The 19,154-nt window shown below is 39.8% G+C and overlaps 1 protein-coding gene across 2 annotated transcripts in view; it reads right to left on the minus strand.

The window, feature by feature from the left end:
- The window catches only part of PTPRR (protein tyrosine phosphatase receptor type R), a 153,926-nt gene that overhangs the window by 57,782 nt on the left and 76,990 nt on the right, over window positions 1-19,154 (minus strand). For both annotated transcript variants that reach the window (XM_075746738.1, XM_075746730.1), the window contains exons 3-6: window positions 18,292-18,405; window positions 14,828-14,983; window positions 7,428-7,538; window positions 473-735 (exon numbers count right to left, since the gene is read on the minus strand). In XM_075746738.1, coding sequence (XP_075602853.1) covers window positions 473-735; window positions 7,428-7,538; window positions 14,828-14,983; window positions 18,292-18,405 — 644 coding nt within the window. The remainder of the gene's footprint in view (window positions 1-472; window positions 736-7,427; window positions 7,539-14,827; window positions 14,984-18,291; window positions 18,406-19,154) is intronic.

Raw genomic sequence — 19,154 nt, forward strand, 5'->3', positions numbered from 1 at the left:
GGAAACACTGTATGAGATGATTGGTAAATGCACTCAATTGGTGTAAATATTTCTTCTTTCTAAGTTTCCCATGTCCTAGGGACTCCCTTACAATGAGAATATCTTTCTGGCAAAACATAACCAGTGATTGTGCCCTCTGCCGGGATCTCCAGGATCAAACCAGGCAAAAATCAATGGAAAATGAAAAATTATTTCTCTGGAGTAATTGTTGGAAAGGGGAAGAAAGAAATTAGCAAAAAGAATTCCAGTACTGCAGTTAATCTCAGTCCAAACTTCTGGACCTCTGCTCATGTGAAAAGAAAAGGAAAGGAGAGAATACCCATGAAACAGACATTAGCACACCAAAATCGCACTTCTCAGATACCTGTATGGTGAAGTCTCCCATTGACTGACAGCAAAGACACATATGAAATCATGCAGCATGAGTATAACAAAGCAGAATAAATCCTCAATGTGCCGGGCACCGTCCTACCTTTCCTGGAGCCCCACAGGTTTCATTCTGAAAGGAGACGGACTGGCACATAGGGGAGGTTTGAGCTCAGGAACACATTGGCCTTGAGGGTCCACTACAACATTGACAACCTTTGGAGCCTGTTCAGGCTGGACCATGCTGTTGGTGGTCTTATACTCAGACTGAGATGTCTGCAGGGGAAGGGGTGAGAGGTGGATCTCCTGCTTCTTTTCCTTCTCTTGTCTCAGTGACAACTGGATCTTCTCCTTTAATCTGTACAGAACCTACAGAAAGAGAAAGGAAAGCCCAATCTCATATCCCTGGTAAATAAGGCAAGGAAAGTATAACAAATGCTGGATAAGATTCCTATACGTGGCTTTCATTCCTAGAAGGTAAGCCACAAGTTGTGTTACATGGCGTTTCCCACAACAGGATAAATATTTCCATTACATAAACCACAGTGTGTACACGTGGGCGTAGGGATTTTAACAGTTCTCATTGTGAGCCAGTAATTATTTGTAATACCAGCAGTTGTATTATTAAAGGGGCAAATAGCATAGAATGGAAAAAGAGTTACAGAAGACACTGTGAAGAAGGAAATACTGATAAACAGAGTAATTGTAAAAAAAATTGTAAGAATTTTAACACAAGAGAGACAATGGTACAAAATAAAATACATGCCTATGATACATCCAGGTACATGTCTCTAATTATAGCAGCCTCAATTTGTTTTAGAGCAGATGTTCTTAAAAGCTCTTACTCATTTTGCATGGAGCTGATGGTTGAACTGAGAAACTTTATTCGGCCACTTTTGTAACGGTAGGATGCTACTACTCTGAAATACTCCTCAGGATAAGGATATCCCTCAATATCCTCAGAGGAACATAACCTGTTCTGGAATAAAGCTGAAATGATGCGTGGCCTATGAAGCTATTTAAGCATCTGTTCAGAAAAGTGTGGTTTACAATCACCGAGACATTGACATCTGAATGTACTGTAATACCAGGATTCCTAGTCCGCCTATTGCTTATGAACTTGGATGTCAGATATCTGCAGCAAAAGCTTTTCAGAAGTTGTACTGATCCTCTACCACTGAACTCCGCACTGACGTTGCTGGACACCGGCTTGGCAAGGGGTGGTGGGTAGCATGTGGTTGGTAATGTCACTCCAGAGGAACCTGTGTTATGCCTATTTAACACATCTTGTCTCTCTGGAGGGGAATCCAAAACAATTTCTGAGCCATGGTTGTGGTATTTTCAAAACGTGCCTTACAACCTATGAAACATACGTAAGTATTGTGTGTGGAGGTGGGCAAAAGGCACTTACATGGGTTTTTGAAGGTGTCTGTAGATACCCTTATATCTTCTACTCTGCTTTATCTGTTGTCATAAAGCATTCAGATTGAATCCTGGTTTGCAATGCCATAAAGACAAAGCCTAGACCAAAGCATTTTTCTGCTGTAAGTCAGAAGCTCTTTGGCAGCTATTGCCCTCCTAGCACCACATAAAGATCTATCATTCCATAGCTTTCTATGAAGACTGGATATATCTGATCGATTTGTTTTTTTCAAGGATTAGCATTAGAGGTTTAGCTGGGAACTGACCTAATGTCATTAGGAATACACTCATTAAACAAGACTTAACTATGTAAACCATCTGTTCATTCAGAAGAATTTAGAATTAAGTTGCATAGATAAGATAAGCTGCTCTTTGCCATTATTTTGCAGAAAAAACAGCCCTACTGTGAAGCAAGGACACAGGTACCAGTAAAGATAAAACAGGCTTGAAATATTTTAACCCTCTTTTCCTCCAGTGATTGCTTTGGTCTCTTGTGTTTCTGGTAACCTGCAGATATGCAGCTGAGACATTCATGGTCATGACAATGTTAACCATACCTTCTTGTCACTGATATATTTTGACATAGTTTCATTCCTTGGAGACCCAAGGAATTATGTTTTTGACTTCCAAAAACCTGGATGAGTATTATTTTATACCCTTTTTTAATACTCTATTATTAGATCCTAGGAAAAAAGTTAGTCTGCCACCAACAGAAGTTGAAATAAAGCTAAAGAACCACATTTGATCTAAGAGCTAATGCACTGAGCTAACTCAGAAAGTGTGGTCAGGGCCATCATATTTTTAATGAATTCCAGGTGAAAGTCAAACAAACAGAAATGGCCAAAAAGACAGTGATCAACCCAGTCACCAACCTCTGCAAAGGGAAGAACTTAGTTATACTCATATTTTAAATCAGTTTAAACACATCTGTCAGTATGGATGGAAACACATATGAAGCCCCAAAACTAGGAAAACTGATGTTTTACTGATACCCCAGAAGATTAATTGTGAGGATAATCAAGAGGCGTGGGGCAACTGAACAACACAAAGTACTATTTTCCAGGACACACAAGGTGGGTCACCTGTAATTTTTTCATGTATTAAGCCTAGGCTTCAAAGCCATAGTCCAAAAGGAAAATAAGTCTTCTTTCTGCCTCCTCTTTGACTCAGTTTATATGGAAGAACGACAGGGTGCTGACAGCATGACATTCACTCCTTATATCTCTGCTCAGATTTCTGCAAAGGAAAGCTGACGTGTTACGCCCTAGCTTGGCCAGTACCTCCTACCTACACATTCAAAATACCAGTGGAAACTGCTTTTATTCATCTTCAGAGATCAACAGGAAATCCCAACGAAATAACTGTATCTCCAGAATGAAGATCTTGGCAATGGTTATGTGGAGCAGTGATATGAAAACTCATCTGCCTAGAGATATTTAGGGCACCCAGGACTGTACAGTAAAATCTCCCAGAAACCATGGAAATTAAGACTTTAATTAAAAGCGTTCCCTCTGACAAGTACTTATCAACATGTGTGTGAGGCTGTGTGTGCATCTCTGCATGAGCAGAGCTATTGTGCGTGTGTATACGTGAGGAGAAAATCAGCCATCAGCATTTCCCTCAAACTCTGAGGAAGGGATGAAAGACCAAAAATGTGACAGATGTTAATTGTGGTGTTTGATGCATTACTGGGAGGCATTTAGATACCATGGCTGGAATGCACTATAAAAAATTGTGTAGAAGTAGAATAAAAGAATTCAGACAATCTAGGACTAGTTTATAGACAAACCCCCTAATTTCAAGTTGTCTTAAACCCTCGTGCAGTATGATAAAAAGATATATTGTTAATTTTGATTTAAATCTTTAAACTGGCAAAAGCCAAAGTTGATAGGCTGATATTAGTTAGTTGTATATATTCAGTAATCAAAATGCTTTCAGAAGTCCTTCACCACTTTATGTATCCTGAAATTTGTAAGTTTAAGAACAAGAGATAGGTCATGTGAAAATTTGATGCTGGAATGCATTTTTTTGGTATTCAATATTCTTCTTGTTAAAGAAATTCCAAAATACAATCATGAAGCTGAAAAAAATATTTATCATTTAAGTAACTATCTCCCCAAAACATCAAATAACTGTTCATAACAAAAAACACCGCAGTCAGTAGTAAAAATTTAGATCCTCACAATTTGTTGACAAGGCAAAGTTCATGGAATCATAGATTCATAGAATAGTTTGGGTCAGAAGGGACCTTTAAAGACCACCAAGTCCAACCCCCCTGCCATAAGCAGGGACATTTTTCACAGGGCAGGTTGCTCAAAGTTCATGTCTTTCATTATTTTAAGTGAAAAAAAATCCTACTTTTTGATTTTATTTTTTTTAGTGGGAAAAAGAAAAACATTTGGAAAATTCTCTTATCACGACTAGCTACAAATATTTCATAGTCTGAAGGTGATCCTTCCAGACTACTCAACAGATACTTATACATACATATTAAAAAAAAATAAAAATATGCAAACATACTGGTTTATTAAAACAGGCAAAATTAGTAAGAAATATGGTAGTAAATAATTTAACTCACTGTCAAAGCGTGTGTTATTTAGTAAATTTGGTGATGGCTCAGTTATTTCTCTGTTTATGTAAAATAAAAAAATACCGAGACCTGTTTTACACATAGGAGTGCTAAAAATATTTATTCTTACTTAGCACTTTGCTCGGCAAACTTTATAAATGATGAACTATGTTCCCAGTGGAAGTGAGCCTGTGGTCAGTCCCTGATGAGGATAGCAATGAGCTGTCTGTTGGCTTCCATATATGATGAATTGCTCCTGGGATGCAAGAAGTTCCCATAACACAACAAGAAGGACTAGCTGAGTAAATACATAAAACGACCTCAGAGGTACAATTTACAAGTCCAACTTTAGCTCATGTGCTGCTGTATTACACTGTTTAGCAATATTCTGCACTGTAGATTTTTAGGTATAGAGGACAGATATTTATTCAAATCCAGCCAAGCATTAAGAAGCCTAAAAGCTGTTAATGCACAATGAGCTGTCAGTGCAGGGAAGCATCATGATTTGTAAAAGCCAGTTAAGAGACGAGGCTGCAATTTCTGTAGAAATTACACAGAACAAAGAATTGACACTGACAATTCAGCTGCCTTATACTGAGCACTGTCAATCATAATCATCACTTTAAGTACTTCCTACTCCATACTTTAAAGGACACATGCAAGTGATCTACAGATGCAGTCTGAGCTTTCTGCTTTTGGACTCTATAAACTACAAAAAGTGTATGGACAAACAGGTGCCTACCCTGTAACTTTAAAAAAAGGGCCACATTTTGGTGGTCTCATAGGGGTGCTACAGCCAAAGCTACTTAGGACGAGCCCTAACGCCTTATGCTAAAGCTAAATGATCTCATAGACTGCAATGGTTGAATTTGAAGTACTGAATTCCTACTTCATAAATCTGCCACTCTGACGCACATAAAATGGGATGAAAAACAATGATGTGAGCTGTTTGTTAGCCTTATAGATTGCACATGCTTCATGTATCAGCAGGTCCTAGCAAAATCTGAGGCAGTGTCCATTTACACAGTCTAAACAGTAGTACACGTCAAGATACAGGTTAGACCTGGGAGGGGATAGAAAGGGGAATGGCTGCAGAAAAGACCACAGCATCATAGTAAATCCATGTGGAAGGGACTTCAAAGAGTCTACTAGTATTTACCTCTGCCCTCACTCCAGATCAGCTATACCCAAACTGTTCCTGACAGATGGTTGCCTAGAACCTTAATGGGTAAAAACGCCCAAGCTTCCCCAGGCAATGCACTCCAGGGTCTAGTGACCCATGGGGTAACAAAGTTTTTTCTAATGAGTCAGCCAAATCACCCTTTCAAAAAATTTGCCTTTTCCAATCCCCAGTGGAGAAAGTGTTAGCTTCGTCCTTACCATACCCTTTGAAATATTTCCATGTTTGAGAACTATCATGTTTCTTCTTGCTCTTCTTTTCTCTGTCATAATCAAACCAAATTATTCCATGTCTTCTGTATCTCTGATCACTCTTGTATCTCCTCCCTACAACTGCCTGGCATTTTTTGCAAGTGTAGTACCCAAAAGAGACCACAGAGAATGAGTAAGACACCATACTATAACCAAATTATTGCCAAAGCCAAATTGGATGCAGATCTCAGAGATCATATCCTCATTTATACATCCCAAGGCAAGAAGTGTATTTTTTGCAACAATGTGATGTTACTCATTTACTTCAGCGTGTGCTCCGCGGTACTGCTGGAACCTTTTCTACAGAACTGTTGCTTTGCCATGTATTTCCTACATTGTGTTCATGCACATGATTAGAGCTCTTGTCCCTGCCGAGCTGCATTTTTTTTCTGCAGCACCTTAAGAATATTTTAAGTTCTGATACTGTCCTCCACAATGCTTACAATTCCCAATACCATCTATGCATTCCAAATAATTAATGAAAATACTATGTCGGACCAGGACAAGGACAGACAGCATTTTCTACTGACAGTTGAACAGTCAGTAATGACCAAAATATCTGCTTGTCCAAAGTAAAAAGTTTGAGTAAAAGTTAGTACTTCTAGAGTTACCCTCCTATTTTTGAGATGGCATGGAGAAATGGAGATGATGAGGAAGCAGAAATTATATAAAGCAACAAATTTTGTGAGAAAATAAGTGCTTTACAAATCTTAGGGAGACTTTAAAAGCATAAATAAAATTTTGTTATAAATGTGATAGTTTATTAATATCTTCAGTTTAAACATTCTTTCCGTCTTAAGGCTGTAAGTGGGAAATCCATCTAGGTTAAAAAAAATTAAATGTGTTTGAAAGCAAAATATCTCAAAAGACTCCAAGATACTATGTGTTCATAAATGCTGAGAATTGTCATAGAATTCAGTAAATCCTTATGTTTATGCACCACAGAAGAAATATACAATTCAGAGGAAAACTTATGAGATATAACATTGGAAAAAATGCAAAAATTACCCTGTGAAAGTCAGTGGTGGTATAGTGTTCTTCATCTTCCAAGTGACCCTTGCATGTCTCACGTTCAGCATATTAGAAGCACATCTAATGCCCAGAAACCTGGTCATTGAACTCATACAATGGGAATGCAAAGTTGTTCAAAAATATGGTAACTCCTTCATATACTCACTAGTCATTTCAGTTTAAAATTTGTATATTCGATACATGAATACCGACACACACTCTTAACAACTGTGCGTTGACAATATTGTATCAATGTGGTGTTGTTTTTACTGTTCATTAAAACTGGAATACAGGCAGCTAATGTGACTTCAGGGATCCTGGAACCTTAGTAAGAAGGCTGAGAAGTCAACGCATGTCACTACAGAGTCACTCTGCAGATTTAAGACCCCATTATTTATTTCTTCAGGTTCCTTCTAATTACATTCTTCAGCTGGACTCAAGATAATTCAAGAAATGTGGTTCTTCAAATTTTTGCTTTACAGCATTATGGGAGTGACCAACTCTTACCTTGTAGCTGAGCTTTCAGTAGCTTTCAGTAGCTCTCATGCAAAGAATGTGCGACTCTATCCTTCAGACTGAGAAAAGCATGAAGTAAAGAACAGTGAAAAAAGGTGAAAAGGAAACTTACCATTAAGCAAGTTACTAGAATGACAAAGATGCTGAGGAATATGACAACCGCATAAAATCCTTCTTTGCTCCAGATTTTGTCTGCTTCATGCTGGCCTTGCAAAACATTTTTCTTTTTTAAGCAATAAAACAGAAAGAGGAAGAGAAAAAGAGTTACACAGTAGCGTGCGCAGATTAAATAGCTCTCGCCAGGCATTAATCACCCTCCTCAGCTTTGTCACAGTTCACATTCCACAGTATATGGCACTCATTTTGAACGCTGCTATTTGCATACCCACCTCGGCTACGCACCCCGCCTGCACTCTGTGTGCCCGTGTACGTGCGTGCGCGTGACCCAGTGGGTCCTAACGCTACGTGAGATGATCTAAGACCTCCGCGGCTGCTGAGATAATCCTCCACCTGGAGTCATGGGCTGGTTGAAGGTAAGCAAACAAGACTCACGGTCTTTCTTGGAAACTACCTGGCTCATCAGGTAAAAGGGCAGCGCTCCTGCGTGGGCTGCGGGTACCGCTCGCCCTGCCTCTTTCTCCCCAGTGCTTATCTCTGGCCCCAGCACCCACGCACCAGCCTCGGGACTGTTTACACTTGACACAGGAGTGACAAGCAGGTGACTTGCCGGTTTGCCTTCATGAGCTGGGAAGCCCTGACACTGTCACCTTTAGAGTACACACCCACATACACGTGCATCCGTAAAAAATTCTGATTATGCTGACAGAAATCTCATTATCTATCTTTCTATAATTCTGATTATGCTTAAAGTAATCTCATTATCTTTGGGTTCCTGCTGATAGTACATTTCTAAAACAGCTGTGCACACTAAAATTTCCAGAATTCCGGCAGAACTCCTGCGGATTATGAAATAGTACTAATTGTAAAAGCATTTATTTTTGGCTTTATTGCAGTGTGGGGACTTGGTTGGGCTATTAAATTACCAGAATTTCACTATGTTTCCAAATAGACATATGGTAGTAGAAACAGAGTACATGTACCCTCAGTCTAACTGCAATGTATTATTTAGAATAAAGTATGTCGTCTTGTGTTTCTGTGACCGCAGTTCAAAGACGTTGCTCTCCCAATTTTCATGTACTTACTTTTCTTTTCTTAATTGTGTATTTGCAGTACAGTTCTCAGACTGAGAAAACCTGACTTTCTTAAATTCTGGTTTCTGCTGTAAATGTTCAACGTCTTGGTGTTTCCCTTTCACTGCAATTCCCCAGTGGCTTTAATTAACCTTCTCCTTTAACTAGTGAGTTGTCTACCCATCTCAAGGTGGCCTTTTCTCCTCTCTGGGGACATTGTGTAAGAGTTCCTCCGTTTAAAGATGAGTGGCTGCTCACTGGACCTGTGTAACTGCAGGGACCCTCTAGCACTTTATTTACATGGGCACTTCATGCTCCAAAGTCTGCTTAGCCACTGCTTAGCCTGCTCTTTTGGACAGTTAATGTATCAAGCAAACTCCTTGTGTCCATCAGCCTCTCAGACATACAAAGTCCTGATGAAGTTGAATTCATGTGGAAAGGCTTGCTGAGGAGGAGGAGATCATGGCCTGGGGAAGAGAGGACAAAAAGCATAATAAAGAAGAGTTTTCTTTGGAAGTCATAGCCCCAGGCACCAGAATGGAAAGCCTTTACCCCCTTCTGCTCAACTACAGAAACAGACCTTGTAAAATTAGCGTATTTGTGTGTGTGGTGTGTAATCGCGCAGTGTTTCATGATCTGGGCTTAAAAGTATTGCAGGTATTGACAGTTTAACAAGGTTTGTAAGCGTCAGTCTTGTGTTTAGTGAGCAACTGAAAAACCAGGGCTTTCAAAGGGAAGCTGGAAATCTTGCCAAATACTTCTGCAAAAAATGTTCCTAGACATACTCAAACAGCGTTGCCACTCTAATGAGGTGCAGCTCTCCATGCAATCTGCTACCTCAGCACAGCAAGGTTATTCCGCTGCGCTCACGGAACAGGACTCGGGACCCTATGCTGGCTCAGAGCCCAAATCTGCAGCTGCTCCGCACTTGGGACTGCTCCTCTTGAGCTCTGTGGGAATCCCACGGCGACAGCAGCAGCTGCAGCTCTGGCCCATTAGCTATAAACTAAGTGTTTGACCCTGGGTGGGTTACCTGATGGCTTTCTGGTGTTTCAGATCTCTCAGGAGGAAATGTAGATAAAAGGCAGGAGCTGAAGGAGAATTGGCAGTGCTGACCTTTTGTGAGTGAGTAAATGGGGGGTTTTTTGAACCTCCTCACTGAAAGGACAGATACACTGAAAAGTAAATGAAGAGCTAATAGGATTTTTTGACTCAAAGGGTGAGATACTTTAATTAACTGTAATTTATTACAGAAAACTTTTAAAATATTTTATAATAGACTTCATAAACATAACCGAATTTAAGAGAGTTAATCTCTTAGATTTGTCTTTACCTGATCTGTCTTTCTAAAAATCAAGTTCAAAGAATATTAACAAATGCTGAAAAAGGGTAAAAAAAAAAAAAAGCTACAACTTCAACATATCTAACACACCCTTTTGAAACACTTTACCAGTACCTTCACGTAGCCAAGGAAATCTCTCCCCCAGATCTAACTGCAGGACAGCAGAATCATTGCTTAAGCTGCTTCCCTAATGACAGAAGAGGCCGTGACCTACACTAACTGAGTCATCTCATGCCTACGATAAGGAATTGCTTTCTGAAACGTCAGTGCTGCTCATTCAGAACTTTGGTCCTTGGTCTGGGAGAACTGATAAGACAGATGGCAACTGCCACGCTTGCTACAAATTGTTGATGCCCAGGAAAGAAGCTTGCAGAATGACCAAATGCTAGGGAAAGAGCAAAAAGGAAAGGAATTGTGTCTGGGACCACGGGCAACGAGCCTCCTGCACAGAGATGTGCTGTGTCTCAACTGACTGATGTTACTCCACATTTCTCTCACTCAGTTGGGAACCTTTTCCTGGCTGAGAATCCACTAAGACTTTTTGAGGAATGGCAATGTACCACTGCCATCATCAGAGGGCAGGAAGATAAACTCAAATTAAGCTGCAAAAAGCCAGAGCTGATAAGGGTCGGGGAATACCAGAGCAGGTGGGATGGCAGGGGAGTTCCAGTAGCTCAGGCACCATCAGGTCCCAGAGCAAAACTGGCTACAGGGAGGAAGGCTCATTGTCATGTACATCATCCCCCAGTGTTTAACTCCATTCCTTAATGAGTCTCCACAATCAGGTGAGTCATTCAGGCAGAATTAGCCAGGTTAATTTAAACAGTTTAAATTCAGCATAATTCAAGGTGGGTAAGAATCAATGTATTCCCATGCTATTGCTAACCTTACTGAAGAGTGCCTGCACAGTTATCTGCTTTGCTCTGAACTGGAACAAATGTGTTTAGAAAAATGATTTTTTTTTTTTTTTTTTTTTTAAAAAAGAAGACATTAAAAATCCACTCTGGCCTTTCTGGTCTTATTATAGAAAACTAGTAGATTATTTCTATAAACAAGTAAAATGAGCAGCCAGCTTTTGATAACAACAAGAGAGACATTGACCTGAAGTAGTCACTGTAAAATCTGTGACTGAAAGATCCTGCCAAGGTATCAGGAGTTGCCAGGAAAGGAAAGTCTTCACTGGAAAATAGGTGAAACGCTAAAGAAAGCACAGCAAGCTGCAGTTCTGAGCTCAGAGGAAAGCTTACAGGGAGCTGGGGATTGAACTTGAGATCAAAATTGGTTCATCGAAGTTCACACTGAGTTGCTTTGGTTTTTTCTGCTATTTTAACTATGTTAGCTAAGGCAGGTTAGGAATCACTTCCACCCCCAGTGAAAACATGCGGGAACGTGGGTGACCTTTCAGACTCCCAGGACACCAGATAATAGCCGTTCAGCATCTCCCATGACAAAACTTCCCCAAAGGCTCTGCCTTACGCGTGCGTGCGATACAGTGTTGTGATTTCATGTCAAAGCTGGCAGGCCTGCAGGGCTCCCGTCCCTGTTGCGGTGCTCTGGGTGCACCCGTGCAGGTGTAACGCTACGTCCGCCTTGCCTGATCACAGGAGCTCTGCTTTGTTCCCAGGCGCCTCTCTCGGTCTAGGCTGTTGTAATTTCTAAGCTATTGGTTTTGATCACTTGTCCTTCCAATGACTTATGGTTTCTGTACACTTTAAGTGCATGATTGCTTCCTTTGATTTCTTCTCTAAGAAGTTAATACCACACGCTTCAAAGGCAACCAACAAAGGCCTTGTGCAAGGAGTCTGTAATGGTACATTTTGGGATTGCATAATTTTGGCATGAGGTCTGGAAATTTCTCCTTTAGTGACACAGCTCTCAGATGGCAGTTAGCTTATCTCGCAAAAGACAGTAACCCTTATTTTACTTACTGTAACTTCAGTTATTTTTGTCATTCAAAACCACTTCAAGTTCTCTTTTACTCTACTAAGCTCTGGAATGCAGAGTAGTTTCTTTTTTTCTCTGAGCACAACCTAAAGATATTAGGAAGTCAGGATTCCCACACCATAATAACATGGACTGCCCGAGTCATTGATTTTAGTCCCATTAACAAGCATTAATTCAGTAGTTTGTTCTGGGGGAGTCTGCTCCTAGCGCTGATACATGCCATGGAGCAGAACACAATCCTAAATCCCGCTTCAAACACAAACTTTAGACCATAATAAAAGAGCAAATGCTACAACTACTGTAGGCCATTGGAAGAGAAAGGGCATACAGAAGGTATTTGCATTGCCCTGGATTCCTGAAATGGCAATGACTCCATTAAATTAAATTTTCACATTCCCACAGGTACATATCCCATTTTACACCAGGCAGCAAAGGACTCTAGTGGTTCCTAGAGCAAAAGTGTATAGGGAATCTGCTCTTTCAGCTACCGCAGAATAAGAAACCAGGATATGAAATTTGAGGCAGGCAATTTAATTGAGAATAGATCAGTTGGTGATTAATGCATCAGCAGATGTGAACTGGCAAATTATTACTGGAATGAATGGAAATGTAGTTCCAGTCACCTACATCCACTGAGACTTTTGCTGTTTATGGTACTGCATGGGCTGAGACTTTAAGCAGAGCACTTCAGTTTTCCACTTGGGTTTTCCTACATAAGCTTGGTAAAGTTTCTTAGGACAGGGTAATCTCCCCCACCATTACCCTCCACAGCCAGGGGGGCTAGTTTAAGCTAAGCCTTGTTAGAAAAAGTCAACCAACCAATTTTAGGAGAAGTGTCTCAGAGATGGGATGAACTGCCTGCTGAACGTCTCTTACTTTCTGTTTACTGTAGAGACAGCCAGTAGACTTACAAGCCTTAGGCAGCTCATACTGAAATAGGCAGCTAAAAAAGGAGAGAAATGCCAGCCCTAACACCTCTCTGCCAGCCACCCACCTAGAAAGATGCAGACAATGTTTCCTTTCTGCACAGATACGCTGATAGTGCACATATAATACTGGTTGTGAAGCATTCAGACTTCTTGGTGGAAGAGTGTGCAATTTATTGGCTCATGATTTAATTAGGATTGATAGCTCAGGAATGTACACACAAAATGGGTAGAATAATTTGTCAAAGCTATGTAAAGCTTTGTATAACTATATCTTCCTTCAAAGGTTTGCTTGTTTTGATTTTCTTTGCTCTTACTTAGTTTGGCACGATTTGTTCTTGGAGCCAGTTGAGAGAAGAGTAAATAACTGGTTAGTAACGGAGCAAGTAAAGATTATATGTTGTTGTCTTTTAGCTGCTGTTTTCTGTGAAGTCTTACACATGTAAACAATTTATTGAGATCCAAAAGGAATACCTGTTAGTGTAAAGCTGCATGATTTTTTCAGGATCAGGGCCTTAGCTGTATAATCTGCTAGCAACTGAAATATTAAAATAATCTCTTGTTTCTCTAACTCCTTAGAAGGAATTAAAGTCTGCACAACTTTCTTTCTAATAATCCTTTTCTAAATGATTCCATCTGGTTGTCTACATTTTTTTTCCAGAGAGAAAATTCAAATATCTGAGCACTTCAGATTATTGAAATGTATCTAACTCAAGATGAGATCTTAAGTTCAGCGCTGTGGTTTTTTCCCAGCATCTTTTCATAGCTTGATGACATTTCTCCATTCATCTATTATTCATATATGTTCTTGTCCCATGTCTACCTGAAGTGTTATTTGTAACCGAAGTACTTGGAACAGATAATTGCATCTCTCACAACCGTCAGACTCATATGCTTCAGTAACAAAGGAAATTCTGACCTAAAGGAAGCTTAGCTCAGGTCACTGATGAGTGATACAAAGACCTGATTTGACATTTGGACAGCACTGCTTGGCTTCATTTTGTATTAGAACAGCTAAAACTGGAGAATCCGCTCATTTTCATAGTGGCAGGCTGCTGTAGTAGAGCATAGAAAATTGCATTAAATTGGCCTTGTTTTTATGTTTCATTTTTTGTACCAAAGACATCTTCCAGATTCTTAAACAGAGTTAGAATACTTAAACTGAGCAAAAGCATTTCTAATCAGTAGAAATACAGGTTCTCATCAGAATCTCCCCTTTTTTTCCACTTTTTTGGACATAGTCATCTCCTCTGTCAAAATGAGAGCTTCCATGGAAAATGGAGACTCTTGATAACATTTTTGAAGTTATTTGGACCATGCTGAATTCTGAAGGTCTTTATGTGTAGGTAAGAACTTCTAAGACACTAAATAAAATGCAATGTGATGTGACCATGCCCATGAGCTCACTGATTTCCTTTCCTAAAGGCCTTTTAGCTTTTTTTCATTTGCTGTGCATAGCTCAAGTGGTCAGCCCAAAATTAGATGTCCATCTCACTGGTAATGTCTGGGATGCTGTGGAGATGGCAGTGCAGTCTCTGCGTTGAAATAGATTTATTTTTTTTCTCCCAAAATATGGATGTAGTCATGTAAATAATAGCTACAAGTTTTACTTTTGCCCTCTTTTTGGAGTAGGTAAACAAAATAAATCTCTCGCTTCTGATAATAGAAAGAAGCATGGGTACAATGTAAATATTCAGTTTTTCAAAATCATGTCAGACACAAGTTACAGAGGTAGTAATGCTCACACCTGACACCTGCATTTCATTTATCTCTCTACTGAAATTGTTATACCTGCCAATCCGCATTAATAGACCAATAGACCTTGAGCCCTCTTCCTTTAAGGCAATTGATGCATGCTTAGGACCTAAACTCTGATTTCAATGGTAGCCCAGCTGTGTGAAGAGGACCTGGATATTAATGCTTAAAACGCCTAATGAAGCACTATTAAAGTAATTTAATAGGGCTAGCTGTATAATTGCCTTATAGCAGTAATGCCATCTTAGTTTATACACTTCTTGCCTCATGCTTGAGAACCTCAGCCTGAAACTACCAGGGATGTAATAACTGCCTGATTTGTAACAAACTACAGGTTAGAAAATTGATAACCAACCTCAGGGGAGACCTCTGTTATTCCGAACTGGGATAAACTCTGATGCAAAATGTTGATATTAAGGGAACGCAGCACTTCTTCAGATGGGAGTGCCTCAGAAATTCCTGGCTTTCTGTTCAGTGGGGACACAAATAGTTCTACACAGTTCTTCTTCCCCTAGGTAAAAAAAAAAAAAAAAAAAAAAGCAGAGTCATAGGAAGGGTCTGAGATTAGATAATCTCTGCTGTCTATAGATTGTAACTATAATTCCAAAAACAAAAGCATGGAATAAAAAGGCTGCAACCTGCTCTGTGAGGAAAGTATACCTGTTCCCCAACTCCTTATACCCCAGCTGATTGTGCAAGAAAATGCAAGTACCGTATGTGGTCACGTGTGCTTTGTCTCGTTCACGATTGACAAGATACCCTCCTCCTGAGTCTAGTACCATTAAACAAGACAGGTCAATGTAAGATGGTGAGGGGAGGAGCCATGGGATGGGCTCAAGGGCAAAGTGCCAGCAGGGATTTTAGCAAGCAGTTCATCTGAGCTGAAATGCAGCCCTGTTTTAGAAGGTGGTCCTGAAACAGGAACGCTTAATATAATGCTGTGGTATTTTGGCACTGCTTTCTAATCCTGTGTCAACACACTGGAGACACATACCACAACAAATTATAAAATCCTTTTAGTCGACTGCAGTGCAAGTCCTTAAAATGGCACACCAAAATGAAAGGACCAAACCAGTTTTGTTTACATTTAATGGGTAAGCTGAGAATGCCTTCTCTCCCATTTATTAATTCCTGCCCTGGTGTCTTTGATGCAGTCCTGGTAGCCCAAGGGCTGCTGTATTAGAGATGTCAATGATGCTCACTCTGTCGCAAGGGAGCAAAAGGAGAGGCTGTCAGAGGGTTCCTCTGGTTGTGATAGACTAGAACAGCAACTGAGACCGGTGCTCTAGACAGTGCTGATGTCCAAACAGGGTGTGGGAACCTGGGTTCCCCAGGGCTATGGCCAACTTCGCTGAGGCTGTGATGTAGAGTCCAGACCTGGAGGGTTCCACATGCAGGGTGAGCATGGACCTACTACCTGCATTGCTGCCTGTGCAGGCAAGAACCTTACCAGACTGCTTATTTGCTATTCATCGTTATGGGATGGGAGAGATCAGTTCAAATGGGGATAATCCTGATTTTCCCCACCTCCTTCCCCTCACCTTGAATGTGCATCTTTATCTTTACTGAGGAAAAAGACATCTTTTGCTATTCTTAAAATATCTAGTTTTGCATTCAGAAGTAGTGCTGCACAGAAAGGGACAAACGTGTTTACTCTAAAGCTGCCCTGCGTGGTCTCACATGTGCTGCTGGTCCATCTGCTCGATAAGACTGGTAAGGATATCGGCTCCTGGAGGGACTGGGCATTTTTCAGTGGGACTGTTCTTATCAGGAGGGTTATAAGGAGTGAAAACAGACCTACAGGTCTGGAGCGTCAGTTCAAGGCAGACTGTTGTCAAGCTAAGAAGCTGATTTGAGGCCGCAGTCCTATTTGGTCTCTGATGTGGGTAGGTGGCTGGTTCTGGGTGTAGGTGGCAGGCACAAGGCAAGGCTTGGTGGGGATGCAGCATTGCCAGTGTTCCATGTGTTTAGGAGTTCCTCTGCCCCTTAAAAGGCCTTTATGAGAAGAGAATTTATTGGAAAGGTTAAGGAGACACTGGAAATGCCCAGTTAATATTTCCTGGCACACTATGTGTTGTTATATGTAAGAGGCTAGCAGGCCCTCTGCTCTCCCTGTGCCCAACCACATCCTTGGGAGGGATTCAGCTTACCTCACTTCAGTCATCTAAACTACCTCCAAAGTCAACGGAGAGAAACTGGCATCTCTAGAGAATGATTTAATCCATCCTAAAATAGTTGGGATCAAAATGCCTCTCCTCTTCCAGTTACCCTTCTCTACATCGCTTTTACAGGGAGCCTAGATGAGTAGCTTGGACTAGGCTGAAGTGAGGCGAGATGAATTTTGATGTGCCCTCCTTGCTTGCCAGCGCTCTGCATGAGAGGAACTGTCTCATGTTAGAAAGGTGCAAAGTCGGAATAATGTCTCTGAAGATATATTTTTCTTCCTCGGGAATTTTGACTGTGTGTGATTTTTAGAGCAAATAGGGCAAAAGTTTGCTTTCTTTCATATATCACTAAAATATCATAGCAGACTTTTACAGATGTTGAGAAGACTAATTAATTAATAGCACTTACAGTATTCTGAGCTATATGCAGGTGCAAAATGACACTACCTCTTCCCTTACATCACAAACGAGAGGAGAAAGGGAAAAGCTATGGATCCAGTAGGAAAATAAATAGCATATTTCTTCTGCTTAGTTACATAATTTCTATAGAGCATAGTAAGAAAGCTACTAAGTGAGTATATTGAAATGCACATCCCAAACTCTGGAATGATTCTCCTTTAATTGTGCTTTTCTCTGAATATGTCTTTCAACCTTTCATTCTGGTTAATGCAGGGGACAAAGGAGATTTAGCATCACTTGTTACGAATGAGTGACATCCCTGGCGAACATGAAAAGGGCTGCATTGCATTCCTATTGATCTTTTCTGCTGTACTTCTCATCTGATCTTTTCTCACAGAGACATTATTTGAAGGAGTTTTATAATCCTTTTTGATGTATACAATCCTATCAAGCTATCAAGGCAGGAAATACTTTTATGCTGAACCTGTCAGTTTTCTTCCCTGATATTCAACCTCTATGTAGAATAAAATAACTCTTCTTCCCTCTGCAACATGAATAGAATGCTAGCAATACACACATGATGTTGGTTTTTTTGCTTCATGGCAAAACTGTTATAAAAAGACAACAGTGTTAAGAATGTATGCTCTTAACCATACACAGAAAACCATACAGTGACAATTGCTTTTAAAAAGTCTTTGTTGCTAGAAGCAAATTTGTCGTCATCTTTCGCAAATACGATACCGTAGTCTACAAGATCATTTCTGAGCATAGATTGTTATAGCTAAATAGCAAAACATGGATATTAATATTGTGAGAAGACATTTAATTTACTAATGGAAAGTCTGAGGATAAATTGTGAAGGTGCCTTTGAAAGGCAGAATCACATATATTTTTTGAGCAACACTCAACCTTTGAGAAACAAAACATGAATAAGTGTTTCTTAATGAAAGTGATGTAGAACTGCATTGGAATTAAAACTGAGGGATAAGCAATCTGCTTATGAATAAGACACAAAAGAGATTTATCTGACGTAATTTTTCTTTAGACTAACTTTCCTTCTAATGGTTTCCTCTCAAAAGAAAATTTAAATAATTTTGTAATGGAGATCTATTTTTCTGCAGTGCAGTTAAAATATTGGAAAAAAGTATTTTTCTGTCCTATTTTATTGCATTTTTCCATAGTGATAGGCAAATAAATTTAAGAGAATTCAAAATAACCAGGTACATTTTATTATTCATAGCCATTTGGTACTTACAATGAGTCTGTTGATATGAACTTGCTGAGGTAACAGTCCCAGTGCTGCTGCCACTCCTTGGCGAAATATCCGAAGCAATGTGATATTCAGCTTGTTTACATCCATTTGCAGTGTCTGAAAAACAAAAGCAGTTCAAATGAACTCCTTGTTCAACATATTCAGTTCTTAAGATGACTGATCTCTGGGACTCTTCCCTAATTGTTTTTTTCCCAGAATGATAATCTCTGCAATCTACTTCCATCACAATAAAGAATAAGTCCAAAGGAAAATTTATGCATCTTAAATGCTGCTTTTAAGCAAAGCACCACCTTTCCTCAACTACATTCAAAATAGGTTCCAGAGTTTTTTGGCTAAATTTCTTGGACAAGTCACAGTGTTCAACATAACACAATTACTACATTAAAAATGAAAGTCAGGCATTAAACATCAATTCACCTTTGAAGAATGAAATGTTGGATTTACACAGTGAAGATTTGCTTTAGGTATTATCTTAGCATTTCTCTCTGCAGGTGAAAAATGAGTCACACATAGTGAAATTATACAATTTTAATTTTGATTAGTGGTTTCTGAGATCAAAAAAGAAATATTCTGGATACGTTCCACATGCTTGAATTTCCTAAAACTTCCTCATGTGAGTCAGAGAATGCTATAATTCTCAGCAGAGACCAACTATATCACTGAAACATTTTTTCATTTTCATGTGTTAGTATCATAGTGAAATTTAAATGTTTCCTCAAGTTCAAATCCTTCCTGTGAAGTCAGTCAACTTTTACCCATGAAACAATTTAGGTTAAAATCTGTTTCGAAGAAGACCCAGATATGGGGCCTTCACATGATGCCTGGTGGCCAGTACTTCCATGTGG

This window comes from Balearica regulorum, chromosome 1 (genome assembly GCF_011004875.1).
Source record: "Balearica regulorum gibbericeps isolate bBalReg1 chromosome 1, bBalReg1.pri, whole genome shotgun sequence".
NCBI classification, from domain to species: Eukaryota; Metazoa; Chordata; class Aves; order Gruiformes; family Gruidae; genus Balearica; species Balearica regulorum.